The 19,425-nt window shown below is 33.9% G+C and overlaps 1 protein-coding gene across 1 annotated transcript in view; it reads left to right on the top strand.

Moving 5' to 3' along the window:
* PPFIA2 (PTPRF interacting protein alpha 2) overlaps window positions 1-19,425 on the top strand; it is a 473,118-nt gene that overhangs the window by 359,222 nt on the left and 94,471 nt on the right. Inside the window, 6 exon segments of the mRNA XM_025438989.3 lie at window positions 7,267-7,413; window positions 8,398-8,532; window positions 13,787-13,873; window positions 14,301-14,384; window positions 14,635-14,766; window positions 16,383-16,445. Coding sequence (XP_025294774.3) covers window positions 7,267-7,413; window positions 8,398-8,532; window positions 13,787-13,873; window positions 14,301-14,384; window positions 14,635-14,766; window positions 16,383-16,445 — 648 coding nt within the window.

Here is a 19,425-nt window from a genome sequence, read left to right as displayed (position 1 = left end):
ACATTTATTTTCTCTAATTTCTTACATCGGTCCTGCCCAGAAGGTACTTGTCATTATCTCCATTTCTCTCAGGTGGGGTAAAGGGACTTGTCAAAAGCATTTGCACTGCCTTCCCCAGCACCCTACTACTTCCTACCCCTTGGCACCAAGAAGACACAGGACCAGCCTAGCTTCAAAACTTGTGCTTCCTCCAGCATGAGCAGCTTCCAAAATCAACAAAACAGAATCATTTATCAGTGATAACACTAGCATAAAAAATGCAGCTGCACTATAACTGCCCCCTAACTAATCTTTTTTTTTTGCTCTTTCTTTCCAATAAGATGTGAAAATCATGTGCTTTAAAAAGGTATCACTAAAATAAATAAATAAATAAATAAATAAATAAATAAATAAATAAATAATAAAAAGGTATCACTTACACTCAAAACTCCAACCATTGCTTTTATTTTCCTGACTGATAATGTGCTTGTGGGCTATGGACACACAAAGTCTTTTAGATCGCAAGCTTTTTAGTAGGAAAAAAAAGTGATTATTCTTGCTATCCACATAGCATTGCTAACACAGTATGTATATATTGTATAAGCAATGAATATTGGTTGAATTAATTAAGGAAAAAATAGGGAATAGGAAAAACTGACAATAGAATTAAAAACTGAATTCATTTTGCTTTACATGTGAGGACTGACCAATATATCTAACATGAATTGTGGAAGTAGATTTTGTTAATGGCTTTAGAATATATTTTCATCATTATTCTTTGTCAAGAAATAAATCTATTTAAAATTTGTTTGATGTTTTGTCTTATGACAAGAAGAGTAGAGGGTTGGATTAAAGCTAAACATAGTCCATATATTAGAAGACATAAACAATCTTATAGCAGGCTTGGCTTTCTACTTTTTGATCAAGATGGCTACTAGTTGGTTATTGGATAATAATATTTTATTAAATATATAGATATGCAAAGAATTAGAATTTTCTATGATAATACTATTTTGTGAGTAAAACCATCTTATCTTTCCAACTTCCTATTAATAGTTCTTCAAAAATTCCTAAGTGATTAAATGAATACATATATTTTATCTTTTCTATTCTCTGAAACATGGAGTTATATTTTTTATTTACTAGATCTAAGATACTATAGAGTTATATTTATTTGATACAATAAAATCCATTTTGCACAAACTTCAGGTCAAGGGATAATTGAATCTTTACACTGTTTTTCTCCTTTTTTAGGCAGCAGTTTTTAGAGACTAGAAAAATCTTCCTTTTTTAGAATTTCCAAGTGACACATAGGGAAAAGATATTTCTCCGACTTGTAAATTCAAAATTTATTTTTGGCAACACAGCTTGCAGTTAAAAATTGAATCTCCCACATGAATCACTGAATCAAAAATGCAGTAGCAAAGTCTATACAATGACTTTTGCATGCAGTGTTGCCTAGAGTCATATCAGCTAATTGGAAGCACAATAATAATTAATAATCAAAAAAGAAGCTATTTCTTATGGAGTGTGTATTATGCATAAGACCACACGAGGCACCTAAAATATTATATCACAGCAATGCTATAAGGTAGGGATTAACATCTCAACCAAAAACAGGAAACCAAACAAGAAAATAAACCAAAAAAATTGAAAATAAAAAAACTGAGTTATAGAAAAGTTAATCTGTGATAACTGCGTTAATAAATAACAATAACTGGGATTTGGAGTGAGTCTGTGCTACTCCACTGCTCATGTTTTCAAGAAGCTTGTTTATGTCTTTAACTGTATTTATTGCTATTATAATGTAGTTAGAAGTTTATATATGTAGGCTAGATTCAAAATCGATATAATATTCCCAGAGTTCTTTATGAGAATGAAATTAACAGGATACAATACTCAAAAAGAATCCTCTAAGATGATAAACTCTACCCTCTGTGAACCAAAAAATAATATTATAAACTTGAAAGAGTCAAAATTTAAAATAAAATATTTTCAAGTAATAGCTTTTGTTCATATCAGCTAATCTAGAGATGTGTAGATAATGTTGAAAAAAATTAGTCTGGGTAATTTTTGCCAAACTTAGACATCTGAACTTTAATATTAATATAATAGCAAAGTAGTCTTTATTGGATCTTGAAGGTCAGTAGGATTGAGGTAGACAAAGAAGGTAAGAAAAGTGCATTCCAGGCAGAAATGAAGTCACAGAGTGCATTAGTTTCTTGGGGTTCCTGTAACAAATTACCAAAAACTGGGTGACTTAAAACAACAGTAATTTATTCTTTCACAGTTCTGGAAGCTCCAAGTGTGAAGTCAAGGTGTCAGCAGGGACATACATCCTCTAAAGACTCTAGTGAAGAATCCTTCTTTGCCACTTCTAGCCTCTGGTGGTTGCTGGCAATCCTTGTGCTCTTGGCTGACGGCAGTGTAACTACAGTCTCTGCTTCCCTCTTCACAGTGCATTTTTCTCTGTGTCTCCAAATCTGCCTCCCCTTATAAGAACAGTCACTGGATTTATGGTCCATCCTAATCTTATATAATGTCATCTTAACTTGATTGCATCTGTAAAACCCTATTTGCAAATATGATCACAATCACAGATGCTAGGTGGACATGAATTTGTGGATAGGGGGTTGAGGAGTATGCTATTCATCCCAATACACAGAGATAGATATGTCAGGTCATGAATCCACTTATTTACCAGGCATTGTAGCTCTGATTTTCACTGAAGATGGGGGGACAGGGGGAGGGGTGGACGTATAACAGTATTTAAGTCAAAAAGGAGTATGATCAGACTGGCATTTAGTATTCTTTCTTGGTCAGCGGGTTAGAGAATGAGGAAGCAGGAAAAAAAACCAATAGCAAGATACAGGTTAGGCTATTTAGTGAAGAGTTTGGGTGAAGATTACAAAGATGATTCTTTAAAAAAAAAAAAAAGATTTATTTATTTATTTATTTATTCATTCATTCATTCATTCATTCATGAGAGATACAGAGAGAGAATGGCAGCACGAGAGGTACAGAGAGAGAATGGCAGAGACACAGGCAGAGGGAGAAGCAGGCTCCCCGCAGGGAGTCTGATGTGGGACTTGACTCCAGGATCCCAGGATCATGCCCTGGGCCAAAGGCAGATGCTCAACCACTGAGCCACCCAGGTGCCCCTCCAAGGATGATTCTAACAAGAAAAGATGTTTTGTGGGGAGGCAGGGAGACCAAGGACCTGATGGATTTCATGGTAGAAATATTGTTTTGTAATTGCTTTTAATTTTTATATATATACAATTTTTCAAAGTCAAATAATAGTAAGAGGGTACGAATCTCAATACATACACACAAACATACACAATCATGAAGAGTGCCCATCCACTTCCCATCTTACTTGTCTGAGATTCTTAATTGGCGGTTACTTGTGCTATTTTCTATCTTATTTAAACTTAATCTATGCCTTGCTATTATATGAGGATTTTAGCTCTTTGATTCTCTCCCTTCCTTTCTCCTCCACCCATCCTCCTACTGCAATTACCTCAAAATTGCATTTAGTGTCACTGTTACTACGGCTGTGTCAGTCATTCTCACGGCTGATCCAAGTGGTGGTTTCCTATGATGGTATTTCCCCTTGTACAGCTTTTTGTTTTTCTAGGATTTGACTAGTTACTTGATACATTAATTTGCTTACTTGTCTTTAAAACCATGGCATATCTTCCCACTAACCAGACCTGATTAGTAAATTCCATAATTTCAATGCAGTTAAGATCAACGGTCAAGCAGATAATGTATCATTCTTTTTTGTTTTCTTTGAATCATTCCTTTTCCTCCTGCCTCATTGTTTCAACTGTAGTTGTGGGATTTGCTCCCACTATCATCTTGAAAATCCAGGACAAAAAAGTGATCGGGATCCCGAAAGCAGAAAAGATATAAAATCTAGAGCACAGATACTGATTAAACTTTGAGAAAAAGTAGTACACCTGTTCCTAAGTGCAAGCTGGAAGTTCATGATTTGTGCATGTGGTTATTTCCAGTTGGTGGTGAGGGAAGACTAGGACACAGGAGAACTATCTATTTAAGGGCTTCTATTTCTTTGGGGGAAAATGGAAGAAAATTTATTTGCTCTGTGCATGTGGCAGGACTGGCTCTGGGTCCTGAAGGAGAGGAGCCAAAGGACGGATTAGGAAGACTGATCAAAAGAATTGGATGGTAATGCATGGAAACCACCACCATCATCTCAATTTTAGACTCCTTATGCAAGGAAGCTCTCCCACAGTATCAGGAAACCAGATCAGTCTCATGAGGCTTACTTTTTAAAAAAAATTAAATTCAATTAGTCAACGTATAGAACATTATTAGTTTCAAATGTAGAGTTCAGTAATTCATCGGTTGCATGTAACACCCAGTACTCATCACATCACGTGGCCGCCTTAATGCACATCACCCAGTTACCCCAACCCCTGCCTCCTTTCCAGCAACTCTGTTTTTTTTTTGATAGTTAAGAGTCTCTCATGGTTTGTCTCCTTCTCTGATTTATTTCCATTCCATTTTCCCCTCCCTTCCCCTATGATCTTGTTTTGTTTCTTAAATTCCACATATGAGTGAAGCCATATGATAATTGTCTTTCTCTGATGGACTTATGTCAATCAGGATTATACCCTCTAGTTCCACCCACGTCAATGTAAATGGTAAGGTTTCATCCTTTCTGATGGCTGAGTAATATTCCATTGTATACATAGACCACATCTTCTTTATCCATTCATCTTTCAATGGACACTGAGGCTCCTTCCACAGGTTGGCTATTGTGGACATTGCTGCTAGAAACATTGGGGTGCAGGTGCTCCTTCAGATCACTACATTTGTATCTTTAGGGTAAATACTTAGTAGTGCAGTTGCTGGGTCATAGGGTGGCTCTATTTTTAGCTTCTTGAGGAACCTCCACACTGTTTTCCAGAGTAGCTATACTGCTTGCATTGCCACCAACAGTGTAAGACGACTCCCCTTTCTCTACATCCTTGCCAACATTTGTCATTTCCTGACTCATTAATTTTAGCCATTCTGACTGGTGTGAAGTTGTATCTCCTTGTGGTTTTAATTTGTTTTTCCCTGGTGCTGAATAAAGGTGAGCATTTTTTCATGTGTTGGCCATTTGTATGTCTTTTTTGGAGAAATGTCTGTTCATGTCTCTTGCCTATTTCTTTTCTGGATTGTTTGATTTTTGGGTGTTGAGTTTGATAAGTTCTTTATAGATCTTAGATGATAGCCCTTTATCTGGTAGGTCATTTGCAAATATCTTCTTCATTCCACAGATCGCCTTTTAGTTTTGTTGACTGTTTCCTTTGCTGTGCAAAAGCTTTTCATCTTGATGAAATTCCAAAAGTTCATTTTAGCTTTTGTTTCCCTTGCATTTGGAGATGTGTCTAGCAAGAAGTTGCATGGCCAAGGTCAAAGAGGTTGCTGCCTATGTTCTCCTCTAGGATTCTGATGGATTCCTGTCTCACATTTAGGTCTTCCATCCATTTTGAGTTTATCTTTATGTGTGGTGTAAGAAAATGGTCCAGTTTCACTCTTCACATGTGGCTGTCCAATATTCCCAACATCATTTGTTGAAAAGACTGTCTTTTTCCATTGGATATTCTTTCCTACTTTGTCAAAGATTAGTTGATCATGGAGTTGAGGGTTCATTTCTCAGTTCTCTGTTCAATTCCATTGACCTATGTGTCTGTTTTTATGCCAGTGTTATACTGTCTTGCTGATTACAGCTTTGGAATAGAGCTTGAAGTCCAGCATTGTAATGCCATCAGCATTGGTTTTTTCCAACATTCCTCTGGCTATTCGTGGTCTTTCCTGGTTCCATATGAATTTTAGGATTATTTGTTCCAGCTCTGTGAAAAATGTTGATGGTATTTTGAGAGGGATTGGATTGAATATGTAGATTGCTCTGGGTAGCATAGACATTTTAACAATATTTATTCGTCCAATCCATGAGCATGGAATGTTTTTTCATCTCTTTGTATCTTCTTCAATTTCTTTCCTAAGTGTTCTGTAGTTATTAGAGCACAGAACCTTTACCTGTTTGGTTAGGTTTATTCCTAGGTATCTCATATGCTTTTTGGTGCAATTGTAAATGGGATCAATTCCTTAATTTCTCTTTCTTCTGTCTCATTGTTAATGTATAGAAATACCACTGGTTTCTATGTCTTGATTTTATATCCTGCCACATTGCTGAATTTCTGTATGAGTTCTAGCAATTTTAGGGTAGAGTCTTTTGGGTTTTCCACATAAAGTATTGTGTCATCTGTGAAGAGTGAGAGCTTCTTCTTTACCAGTTTGAATGCCTTTTATTTCTTTTTATTGTCTGATTGCTGAGGCTAGGTCTTCCAGCACTACGTTGAGAAACAGTGGTGAGAGTGGGCATTGCTGTCATGTTCCTGACTAGGGGAAAAGCTCTCAGTTTTTCCATGACGCTCACATCTGCAGCTGACTTTTCTTAATATCTTTTTTAAAAAGTAGTTTATACACCTCCTAGTAAATTTCCATATAAGCTGTTAGGAAGATAAAATTATCTCCATATTATCTATGAATTAGATAGTTTAAAAAACTATTGTTTAGAATATCATTGATGCCATGGTTTACTCTATTTGCACTCATAGTTGATTTTTCCCTAGAGTTGTGTGTTTATTTTTATTTAGCATATATATAAGAAGGGAAATGGTTAAGTTTCAATTTGTCAATTCATTTGTAAATATGACTCAAATTTACTTTTTTGCCTCCTTTTTTAACTATTGAGTTACTCTTATTTCTATCTGAAGATGAGAATACTGATGATATTAGTTGTTCTTATGGAAGATGGCTTTGCAGTTTGGAACAGTAGCCACCATTCTACCAATTTTCTGGTTTACAACTCTACCCAAATTGTACTTATCTCTACTGTAGAATGAGCTAATTTATCTGTCACTTTTCTAAGAATGCCAGGTCTAAAATAGGCAGTTTCATGTACTCCACTGCATTGTCAGAGAGGGAAACTTTTCATTAACCCAACATGTAAGAGTTCTGACAGATAAATTGGGAAAATGCACATGATACCTTGCATACCTTCCTTGAAAAGAAAGGCATGAATATTACTTCAAGAAAACAATAGCTTTTAAATCTTATTAGTTTACTTGAATAACAAGACAATACATTAAACTATCTGAAATCTAAAAAAAAAAAACAAAAAAAAAACAAAAAAAAAAACAACAAAAAATAAATAAATAAACTATCTGAAATCTGATTTTAATTACTTTCTTATTTTAATTGTAGGCCATGGCACAGAAGGAAGACATGGAAGAAAGAATCACAACTCTTGAGAAGCGTTACCTCAGTGCTCAGAGAGAATCTACCTCCATACATGACATGAATGATAAACTAGAAAATGAGTTAGCAAATAAAGAGGCCATCCTACGGCAGGTTGAGTATCTCGGTCTTGGTTATGTTCCAGTCTCACAAAACCTGGAGTAAATAAAATACCGTATTTCTTGCAATCAGTCATTCCCTAAAATTTAGAATAGACTAAACAGATGTGGGTTTTTAGTATGTAATTTATAAATTTGTCTCAATGATAATAAAAACAATGACTAATATTTACTTTGGATCTAGACATGAACCAGAAACTGCTAAACAGTTAACGTGTATTACCTCACTTAAATCTAACCATCTCCTGTGAAGTAAGTGTAATTATTATATTGAGGCACTAAGGTTCAGAGACATGAAAACTCTTCCAAGGTCACAGATCTGGTAATTGCTAGAGTTTTTAGCGGAGGCCCAAGTCTATTTGGCTCTAGAGCAAGAGGAGACAAACTGTGGCCCATCTGTCAAAACTCTGGCGCTGTTTTTTAAATAAAATTTTGTTGAAACATAGCCATACCCATTTATTTAATCATTGTCTATGACTGTTTTTATGCTACAATAGTAGAATTGAATAGTTGGGACAGAGACTAAATGATAAACAAAGCCTAAAATATTTATTTTCTGGCCTTTCAGAAAGAAGGTTTTGTCAACACCATCTCTAGAGCCCGGACTCTTAACCATTGTGCTACATTCCATCTCTCACTCCAGTTAATACTATAATTTTCAATATCATGCTATCATGGTACAGCTGAAGCCTTAGTATTGAGTTATAATCTATTTGTCCAGGTTTATACTCACTAGTAACTTTTTTTCTTTCTGCTGCCATTGGTAAGATCTTTCTATTTTTTAATGTGCTGAATTTTATTAAGGAATGTAAGTAAGATATGAAAGTATGAACATAGTCATCTCTTTGTATACTAGATGTGATAGAAGCAGCTGATTTTTAAGTCTAGAATAATGGCTGAAGCTCAGAACCCCTAGTGACTGGCGATTGTTATCTTCACAGTGACTCCTTAAGTGTCTCTTTTTCCATCCCTATTTCAGATGGAAGAGAAGAACAGACAGTTACAAGAGCGTCTTGAGCTGGCTGAGCAAAAGCTGCAGCAGACTATGAGAAAAGCTGAGACCTTACCTGAAGTAGAGGCTGAACTGGCTCAGAGAATTGCAGCCCTGACAAAGGTATTGCAATAACACATTTAGTCAACCTAGATATACTGACAGAAATGATTAATAATCCAAATAAAATCTGTAGATTTTTCTTTAGGTTTTATGAAATCTAAATTTATTTAATCTTTACTATATTGGTTTCTTGGTAAGATGAATTTTTCATGTTATATATCTTATTTACACTGCCATGAATGATTTGCATATGAATGTGATGATACCTCTTCCTATTTCAGTAGGAAATACAAAATTTCACATCCTTATGGTTAATCTTCCATGATAATATTTGCACATTAGAATAATCACCAACTATAGACAAATGATGATATTTAATACGTGCATAGATAAGTCATAATAATTTAATAGACTTAACATAAATTGGTATTAAAAATGTAGGAAATACCATAAGCAGTTGATTGTTTTCTGACTGTACTATGAAAAATTTGTTTGAAATTAGAAGTTAGATTTGTAGAAGTCTAAATTATTTATTTTTTCAGAATTTATTTATTTATTATAGAGAGAGGGAGAGAGCATGAGTGACAAGGGAGGAGTAGAGGAAAAGAAGAGTGACAAGGGAGGAGTAGAGGGAAAAAAGGCCCCAGCTGAGCACGGAGCCCAATGCAGGATTTGATTCTGGGATTTTGGGATCATGACCTGAGCCAAAGACAGATGCTTAACCAAATGAGCCACCTATGGCCCTGTGGAAGTCTAGATTCTAAAACCATTAAAAGTCAGAAAGTGATTTTAATAGTTACAATTTCTTCTGAACCAATTAAATTCAATAGTGATCTGAGGGATATTCAAAACTATCTGCCATGCTATGGCTATTAGATTCTGCAACTGTCTGCATATTTTAGAATTTTGCAACCATTATAATGTTAAAATGACTATTCTAACCTTTAACAGTCAAATGGAAATGATATTGCTTCAAAGTGTTTATCTATGTCACTACAATAAAAGTTTAGATTTGCTCAGTAAAACCATGTGTTACTTTTAATATCAGTTAAAAAATGTATATTTTAAAAAATTTTATTTGTCTCTTTATTTATCTATTTTGGGAGAGAGTGAGAGAGAGAATGGGAGGTTAGGGAGAGACTCCTCACCAGGAGTCTCTGTGTTTAGCACAGAGCCTGATTTGGGGCTCAATCTCAGAACCATAAAATCGTGACCTGAGCTAAAGCCATGAGTTAGATGCTCAACTGACTGAGCCACCAAGGCACCCCAAAAATGTGCACAAATTTTAGATATTCATGCAATTTTTGCTCTGTGCTAAGTTTTCAGTGCCACTATAATAAATGGGTAAGATAGATACGTGAACTGCAAGTTACACAAATTCTGACAGTAGGGGCTATCCAAAACAATTGATGCAGCAATATAAAAGCAGGCACACACATTTACTTTCCTAAAAAAGCAAATGATTGAAGAGGAACAGTAGACTGATGCCTGCTGGTAAAATAGGGTAATTAATCAGGTAGTGAAAAGCCAAACATTTGCAAAGTACAGCAAGGTTTAGAAAGTATTGGAATAGTTGGTTGTCTACAGAGTATCGGAATAACTACCTGAATAAAACATTAGTGTGATTAGGGTAATGTTACAATCTGGATCCTTCTATAGTCATAGACATACCATAAACCCTTCTGGCAATTCAGAAATGTGTGATTTCTAAGATAAAGATAAATTTATCATTTCATTTGAGAAATTTTCTCCAAATTTTATAAAAATGTGCAAACATAGTAGTACTATTCTATTTTTTCTTGAAAGTACATTTTAAATTACTCAAGTATGGAGATACATATATATACACACACACACTTAGGCTTTTCATTTGAGGAACATGAACTTAATAATATAAAGTTATTCAACTATTTTAGGGGGCTTGAGGTGAGTAGCTAATAATAAAAATAACTTTTGTAAAATAATCACCAATATTATTCTGAGTAAAATAGCAAGAAAATCTGGAATCTCTCAAAGTAACACAATTCACCAAATAATAGCTCCAAACTAGCCTCTGATAGAATATGGATGAAACAGACTTTAAAGCATAATACTTGACTTACAAGGCTTCAGATTATATATTCCTAAGAATCCTAAACTTAAAATATTTTTAAAAAACTTGAAATAGGTGCCTTACCATTTTTATACTTCATTTTTCTCGGGGGGTCTTACATATTTATTTATTTTGTTACATGTATTCATTCATGTACCCACAATTATTTCCCTGGTTTACTTCTACTTAATAGTATGTTGCTAAAATTTTACTTCATCTGAATCCTTTTGATTTCTCTTTTCAGTAGTTTTATCCTTCTTAGAAAGTATTTAAAATACTGGAATTCACTCTGCTTCTCTTTTTTAACCACTCTTTTTCAGGCTGACTTAATATCAACACCATTATTTCAAGTACAGAGTTTCTAAATTATTGCTATATTTAATACACATTTGATTTGTCAGTGATGAGGTTTTATCCTCAACACACTCTCTCTGCTGATAATATTTTTATAACATTTGAAGGTACTTTTTCATTTGTTTTTCCAAGTTTCATGGCTATAATGATCTTGTACTTTTTCTTTTCAGTTCACAGAAATGTAGGGACTATCTCTAGAACCTGCTTTATCTATTTTTTCATTGTCATTTTCATTTTCAGTATATCACTATTATTGATCATCATAATTTTTTTCTACTTTTTAGTATTTTTGACACTAAACTAAAAAGATTTCTGCTTAGCTTAAATCTAGGCTTCCCTCTCCTATATTATGAATGGCATTCTAAATAATGCTTCAGACATTTAATTTGGCCTTTTTATTTTTTTTCTGCTTTAGTTATCAGCTACCTATACTTTTTTTCTCCTTGATCCTCTTCTCTTTAGCTTTTATTTCTTCTCCATTTCCAAATATATTCATGCTTTTCTCAAAGCCATTTCAATGTATAATTTCCTCTAAAACTGTAGCTCATTTGAAATTTTCCTGTGTCACATCAGAGTGAAACCAAGATAAGCCCTATATCCCATCAAGAGATACATGAATTGCTTAAACTGCAGTCTCCACAAAGCTAAGATGAATATGAATCAATAGTAGTTGAAAGTTGATCCCAGTTTTTTGTATAGAAATGATGTCTGGATATATTCTTTGGTTGGTAAGCTGTGTGTGTGTGTGTGTGTGTGTGTGTGTGTGTGTGTACGTGTAGATAGGTAAGTAAAGCTCATTTAAGACTTTAGAAAGTCAGAAGGATTGATTATGGATAAAAGTTATTATTTGACTTTGGCAAGTATATACAAAATTAAACAATAAAGACTTTGGGCTCCCAGTTTTATGATTTATAATGTTTACTTCTTTAATTAAAATGCATATTCCTCAGCAAGGACATAATTCATCTTGAATTCCATAAGGTATTTCATTCATTTTTAGTACCAATAAAAACTATCCATAATAACAAAGTAATTTAAATTTGACATAATTCTTGTTCAACATCTGAAGTGAGTTTTCACAATGTTTGATGTTTTCAATACTTAAGATGGAAAGAGGTAGATAGAAGTCTTAAGGACCTTTAGAAGATCCACTGGGTTTGTGTTTTTGAAGAGACAGTTTTGGAAATTGAAGTGTTCATGCCTTGACTACCTTAATCACTGATTAAAATTAATCAGTCACCTGGTTAATTTTTATAACACCAACTACCTGTTAAAATGTACTTTTAAAAGATACAGATACCTTAATGAATTTAGATTATTTAATTTCAACAAAAGTTTGACCCATTTACGGTATTCTTATTTGAATTCTAGGTTTTTAAGTGATATTAGGAAACCATTTTGTGGCATTTGGAAACTATGGTAGCTTTCTGTGTTTCTTTTGCTTGGATGTTTGGGGAGAGAAATTGCTTATTTGTTATTTCTTCATTATTTTCCTATTTATTAAACAATATCAAAAGGAAAATCTTAACGAAATGTAAATATAAAGTCCTAATTTGTATAAGTACACCAGTTAAATGTCAAATATGTATCTTATAGATTAGTTGGAATTTGTCGCATAAAATAGTATATATGCATATGAGCCAATACATGAATAGGCTACTATTTCTTTTCAGGTACTGCATGACATATTTAAATATAGTCCTATATTTGCATAAAGTAAGTTTCACTGTTTTAGAATAAACTTATAAAATATAATAGAATATGTTCTGGAGTTCAATCTTATAGATCTGACATAGGATAATTTTGATGTTATAATTACTTGTAATTATGATTAAAATGTTGATTTAACTTTACATGTAATCTGTGCATAACATACTAATACAACTCGGCTATCAGCAATGTCACATGTGTTAACACTCTGTGTCTGTGGTAACCTGACAATCACCTCCAAGACATGTAACTAACCCCAGCACTGGGCAAATATGAGCTCACAAAGACACCAAGCCGCCTATTCACTTAGGGCACCATTTTGTTTCCATAGCAACAAATCAACACAGAAGCAGTTTTGGGGTAGTTCATAGTGTCATTCAGGGGAGTTCATAGATAAATCTCCTTGTTCTCAGAGCATATTGTCAAATATTGATAATCTGAGGACTTTGAACCACTTGGATTTAAAACTTCAAATTAAGACTGTATCTGAGGATAGGTTGCTAAGGTTCTAGACCTATGGTCATGATTTGTATTCAGAGACCAGAAGTGATTTTGTAAGCTTGTCACTGTTGCTGAGGAAACTCAATCCTGCTTGAATTGGAGAATAGCCATAATAATTAACCCCGTGGCTTAGCTTTTTCTTGATTTCTAGAGTGTTAGGTTTGTAATAAATTTCGTTCCAAATTTATTTCACCTGGGTCATTGCCTTAGCATACACCTCAACATTGAGATACATTGTTTCCATTATTTTTAAGTAATATGATAAACAAACAAACCAAAATATAAAACTTCTAACAATCTATCAGAGACATATTCTAGTGTTTGGTTTCCCATAATTCCAATTATTACATGACTCTTTTCAGAGTTGCTTTAATTCATTCTGTAGTAGTCTTTCATTGCCAGTCATCACTAACCTTCCATACCTTAGATTGGTAGCTTTTTATTTGGGCATATCATTGTTTTTCATTTATAACCATTGACTGCATCGTGTTCACGAGATATCAGTGTAGTTCTTTCCATATAAAATTTTGTCTATAAAAGTATTAAATTTGCTGTCACATTTTTCTTTTAAGCATTCTGTGCTATGTTCTGTTCAGTGTCAGTGTCTTTAGTTCTGATTTTTCAATTTTGTCCCTCTCCTTTTCCTTGACTTGTTAGTCTGATCCAACCTCTTCTACCTCATCTGATGATTATCAATATGTTATGGAAGCTAAACTACAAGAAATGATCTCCATACGTAGGAAGGTAGTCCTACTGGACTTTACTTTCTATTGCTAAATAGAATCCATCTAAGTTTTTCTTTTCATTTATAAAAATTATGTTACTTTTATTTATTGATAATCAACCATCTGTGCAGTTCAGTGCTTCAGGAGCTTAAGATTGGACAATGGCAGGTTTGTGTTCAAACCATGCACAGTCTGCATGTTACATTTGGCTGATTTCATTGCTCATAAATAAGTCCAATGTTTTGCTGATGCTTGGATGTAACAGGCCTTTGTAGCTGACACATTTCAAGCAATGCTGTTCAGCTGCCTGTTTAAAGAAAGTTTATTTTTTGAAAATTACATTTGCAGTTGGTAGTAGCTTGCTTTACATTTTATTTCAATTTATTTAGAGGGAAAGTGTTAATCAAATCTTACAGGTCAGGTACGTTTTTCATATTTCTTAACAGGCTGAAGAGAGACATGGAAACATTGAGGAACGTATGAGACATCTAGAAGGTCAACTTGAAGAGAAAAATCAAGAACTTCAAAGAGTATGTATATCAAGAACCTCTCCCCTCAATCATCAGTTTATGGGCATGTAAGAAATGAATGTTTTTCTATATTATGGGTTATACTTAAAATCTTATGAATATTCTCTCTGCATTTAAAAGGAAAAAAAAGTTTCTGCCAATGTAATCACACCAGACATAAAATGAAATCCCATTTTAAAACTAGAAAAATTTAAAATACTTTTGTAAATGACTTTTATGTCAAATGTATTTATTTTTTCTTGAACGTAAGGCTAGGCAAAGAGAGAAAATGAATGAGGAACACAACAAAAGATTATCTGATACTGTGGACAGACTTCTGACTGAATCCAATGAACGCTTACAACTACATTTAAAGGAAAGAATGGCCGCTCTAGAAGAGAAGGTAAAATGACAGGAGAGTAGAATCACATCAATGTTTAGCAATGCTCTTATGATCATGGTTGTTTTATACCCTGCTGCGTTAATTGTACTGGTCAGAAGATCCATTTATTTTCCTCAAGTATATATGGTTTATTCTTAGAAGTGAACAAGTAATAAATAAATAAATAAATAAATAATAAATTGAACAAGTAGTTTCTGTAAAAATGTATAAGATAAATTTTTAAACGAATAACAAATGCTGCATGGTATGTAAATCTTGCATATCAGCATGATCATCTAGATAAATGCATTAAAATGTGTTTTGTGAATAAAATATTGTAGTTATCCTTCACCTGGGGTGCAAAAAAAAGAATGATAAGACAAAAACCAATATTTTGGAGTATGTAGGGATTCATCTTGCATTGAACTATTCAAATGTTTCGACTAACTGAACCTACTACTAATCTAAAAGTTTTAAAACCGAAAGAGTGAATTTATATTACCAGTAGAACTAGTATTAATCCCAGTACGGAGTTAAGTAATGCAATAGTTTCAGCTGCATTGTTTCAAAAAATAAATAAATAAAAGCTCTTCTTGACAATGTGCAATAATACCATTTACAATTATATACATCTCATTGATAGCAGCTACCAGACCAGCACGAGTTATGTGAGCTGGTTGCCAATTCCAGAGTATAAATGAAGGTAGGGGCTAAAACCCAGGTGGACAAATCATCTTGGAAATTTAGAGGAATGCCAGTCGTTACTTATGCCACAGGTTTCCCCTTCATCCATACAATAAACTAAAATAGGAAAAAATATTTGTGGAATTGTTAAAGTAGACTGATTAATTTACTCATTATAAAGTGACAAGGCATGCCTTCTTCCCATTCAACTGCAAATGCATGGCCACTTTGCCAATTGCTACACACTTAGTTTAATTTTACTAAAATTAAATTAGATAATAATACATTATTTTAAATCATGCTTTGTAGTAAATATTAAAAAGTTTAAAGCTTTTACAATAGTAATATTTTCATGCCAACATTTTAAAAAAATATCTATGAAACAACGTACTCCCACATCATGAGATATAACAGTTTTGTAAATAGTTAAAATTTTGATTCTTATTTCTCTAATAATTTAACCATTAGAAATTAATTACTCTGTTTTTGAAATAGAAGTCCAGAAATTAAACTTTCCAAAAATATGATCTGATAATTTATTTTTTCTTTAAGTAATAAAAATGAGTTCATCTGAATTCTTTATCTATACAACTTTGGCTAATATTTTTCACTATTACTCATTTATGCTCATTTTAAGATTAACCTAATTATTTCAAATTTTAAAAGACTGAGATAAGGAAAATAAAAATAGCTTAAAAGATAATATTTATTCCACTCGTCAATCCAAGTGAACAAAATAACATTTCCCACTTAAATTATGTATTTTTCTAAATGTTAAAGTATCGTGTTTAAAGATTCTATTTAAATTTGGTTTCCACGGAAACCAAGAAATAGTTGCACCAAAGAAGGAATCAAAGAGAAGGAATCAAAGAAGATTCTTGAGCAATAAAAAATTAATCTACATATTTAATTATTTTCTGTTTAGTTAATTCTTTATTTTTTCTTTTCTTTAGAATGTTTTAATTCAAGAATCAGAAACTTTCAGAAAGAATCTAGAAGAATCTTTACATGATAAGGTAAAATGGAAACTTACATTTTACCCATTTTTCTATTTTACACTGATGAATGTTTTGTTGTAAAATAAATTTGATAAGAAAGAAGTTTAGGATGTTATCTGTTTAGAAAATTTTTAACTTTTATATTATGCATACAGAAGAGTGTGCACGTATAGAAAAAGCGTGAGGAATTTTTATAAACTAAACACACTAAAAACCAACACTATGAAAAAAAAAAAAAAAAAAAACCAACACTATGGTAGCCCCCCTCATGTTAACGTACAATTATGTTACCTTAAACGATAATCACTGTTTTGACTTCTAACAGGAAAAAAAATGCTTTTGATTTTTTTGTGTTTTATACAAATGGAATAAAAATGTATGCACTAATTTGTCTTTAGTTTGAGGTATCATTTTGGCAGAAAAGTATTAAATATCTATTCTGTATGATAAATTATGCTAAGTTATATATTTGTAAACAAGATCCTAACTCCAAAGTAGCTGAAAAATCTAATTGAGGAGAGAGAACATAGCTTTGACAAAACAGCGAGTTGCAGAGTAGCAGATGCCAAGTGTCAAATGAGTGAAACAGTAAGAGCTACAGGTAGGGGAGCTCACCATGCATGGCTGCTGTAAATAAGGCTTCAGGAAGGTGTGAATCAACAAAACTTTAAAGAAAGGTAGGACTAGGCTGCAAGCTTTTCAAATACAGTGCATGTGGCATGATTGCAGGTGCTTTGTGTGGGGAGGGGGTAAGTAGGGAGTTTGATATCTTAAATAATAATGAGCATAACAGTCTGGCTGGAGTCAGTTATTCTTATTGTAGGATAGAAGAGGCAGATAAGGACCAAATAATGAAATGCTAAAGGCTGTAATTGCTAATATGTCTTCTCCTCCTTCATTAGCCTATACATTCCTGTTAGCAGTTGTGTCTGACTTCATTTTGTTTAGCATAGGCAAATAACATCTAATCATTAATTTAAGAAGTAACCTACAAATGTGTGCTGAACAAAGAGAAGGAAGAGAGAGAGGGAGCAAAGGAGGGAAGGAGGGAAGATCTGGCAATAGTGTGGCATAGGCAAAGTATTGGAAAAGATGAGAGAATGAAGATTAAAAAAAAGAACAATTGTATATTTAGCCCCACTGAATGATACATATTATGTTATTAATTTAAAACTATTTGGTCCCACAGTCAGAGTATATACCATCTCCTGAAAGATAGATCTGCTATCGTAATACAAGATGGTGCCTGAAAGATAGTATCTAATTCTTTCTGAGGTTGTTAAGAAAATCTACACAGGGGAGATGCCATTTCATCAGGCATATATGCCCTTGAAGGCATATAAAATCAAATAGAGAGGGTTGGGCAGAGGACGGAACCCATGCAATAGCACAGAGAAAAAACAAAGATGATTGATTTGCTGAATCACCGGAAGTTTGCTGTGACTTGTATGTGGTTAAAGAACTAGGTTGTGGCCAGATTGTGGATTTTGGATTTGGTCCTGTTATGCAATGTTATGTTATCCAAAGCTCTGTGTGCTCCTGGCAGGATCCCCAGAACCCACTCCCCCACCACCTACCCAAGCCTTGTAGCTTCAACAATCTGCCGAAGCAACCAGCAGAACTAAACATTCCAAGCTTTGCACCCTTGTTCATGCTAGTAACTAGAGGAAACAAATCCCAGGTCATATCTCATTTCTGAATATCATCCCATACAGCTGAACATTGTTCCTCATCTAACTACATCACCTAGAACTTCTCAAATTTCCACTCCATAATCTATAACTGACTGTACATCATTAGCAAAAACTCCTGTCTGTTCAACCTCTTCTTACTGTTTCTCTGCATCATGTTGATCTCCAAAATTTGAAACTCCTAGGACTGGTTTCGAATTTCTTCTCCATGTTCAGTCCCTGAGTTCAGTCTCATCTGATCTCACGGATTTAAATGCCATCTATATACTGAACATTTCCAAATTTAGATCACCTACTGGGTCCTCTCTGCTGAGAGAGCTCATGTAAGCCAACGTAGTATCTTTTTTTGGACACTTTGGCACCTCAGACATCACAAGTCGGTCCCTCCACCCTGAACACCAGCAGCTGCCTTCTCAGTAAATCACAACTCCTTCTCTTACTCAGGTTAACCTTGGAGTTATTCGTGTCCCCTTTCATTATCTCATACCCCACATTCAGTCCAATAGCAACTTCTGTTAGTTATGTCTTCAAGATATAACTGAAATCCAGCCATTCTCTTTCTGACACCATTAGTGTCCAAGCCACAATCGTCTTGCCCATGTTTTTGGATGAACGGTAATAATTTTATTTCTTCCCGTCCTCCCAATCTTAATCAACAGTCAATTTCACTGCTCTTAGAGTGATCATATCATCTCTCTGCTCAAAAATCCTTCAGTCATTTCCAATCTCAATCAGAGTAAAAGCTAAAGATTTTTAAATGGTTGACAAGGCCTTTCCAGACTACCCTTTCCCAGTCCTGCAAACACACTTTTCTAAATCTATTCCCTATCTGTCTTTCTCTTTAACCTGTCCAATTCAGCCAGAGTGACTTCCTTGCCCACTCCTTCAACAAATATACTCCTCCCAATAAGGTGCATTTGCCCTGTTATGCCTTTTCCTAAGACGTTCTCATTTATTTTTAACTCCCTCCCTTTCTTTAGATCTTTGCTCAAATAACACTTTATTGGAGAGCCCTTCCATGAATGACTCTCTTATCTTCTTTTTCCTACCAACATCCTATAGATACTATTTGTTTATTGTCTTTTTTACTAGATTATAAATTATATGAGGACAGGGAATTTTTTATTTTGCTATTTTAACATAGTGCTTAGCACAACAGAGGTGCTTTATGTATAATTTGTGGAAATAGCTAACAAATGAATTAATAAATGGAATAAGAAACCATTGAATATCTTAGGCAAATGATTTATTTGATCATATGTATTTTTTAATGACACAACTAGGGGTGCCTGGGTGGCACAGTCAGT

The sequence above is a fragment of the Canis lupus genome, chromosome 15, assembly GCF_003254725.2.
Source record: "Canis lupus dingo isolate Sandy chromosome 15, ASM325472v2, whole genome shotgun sequence".
NCBI lineage: Eukaryota > Metazoa > Chordata > Mammalia > Carnivora > Canidae > Canis > Canis lupus.
Note: the sequence above shows the minus strand (reverse complement) of the source record. Positions and strands in the feature narration are given on the sequence as shown.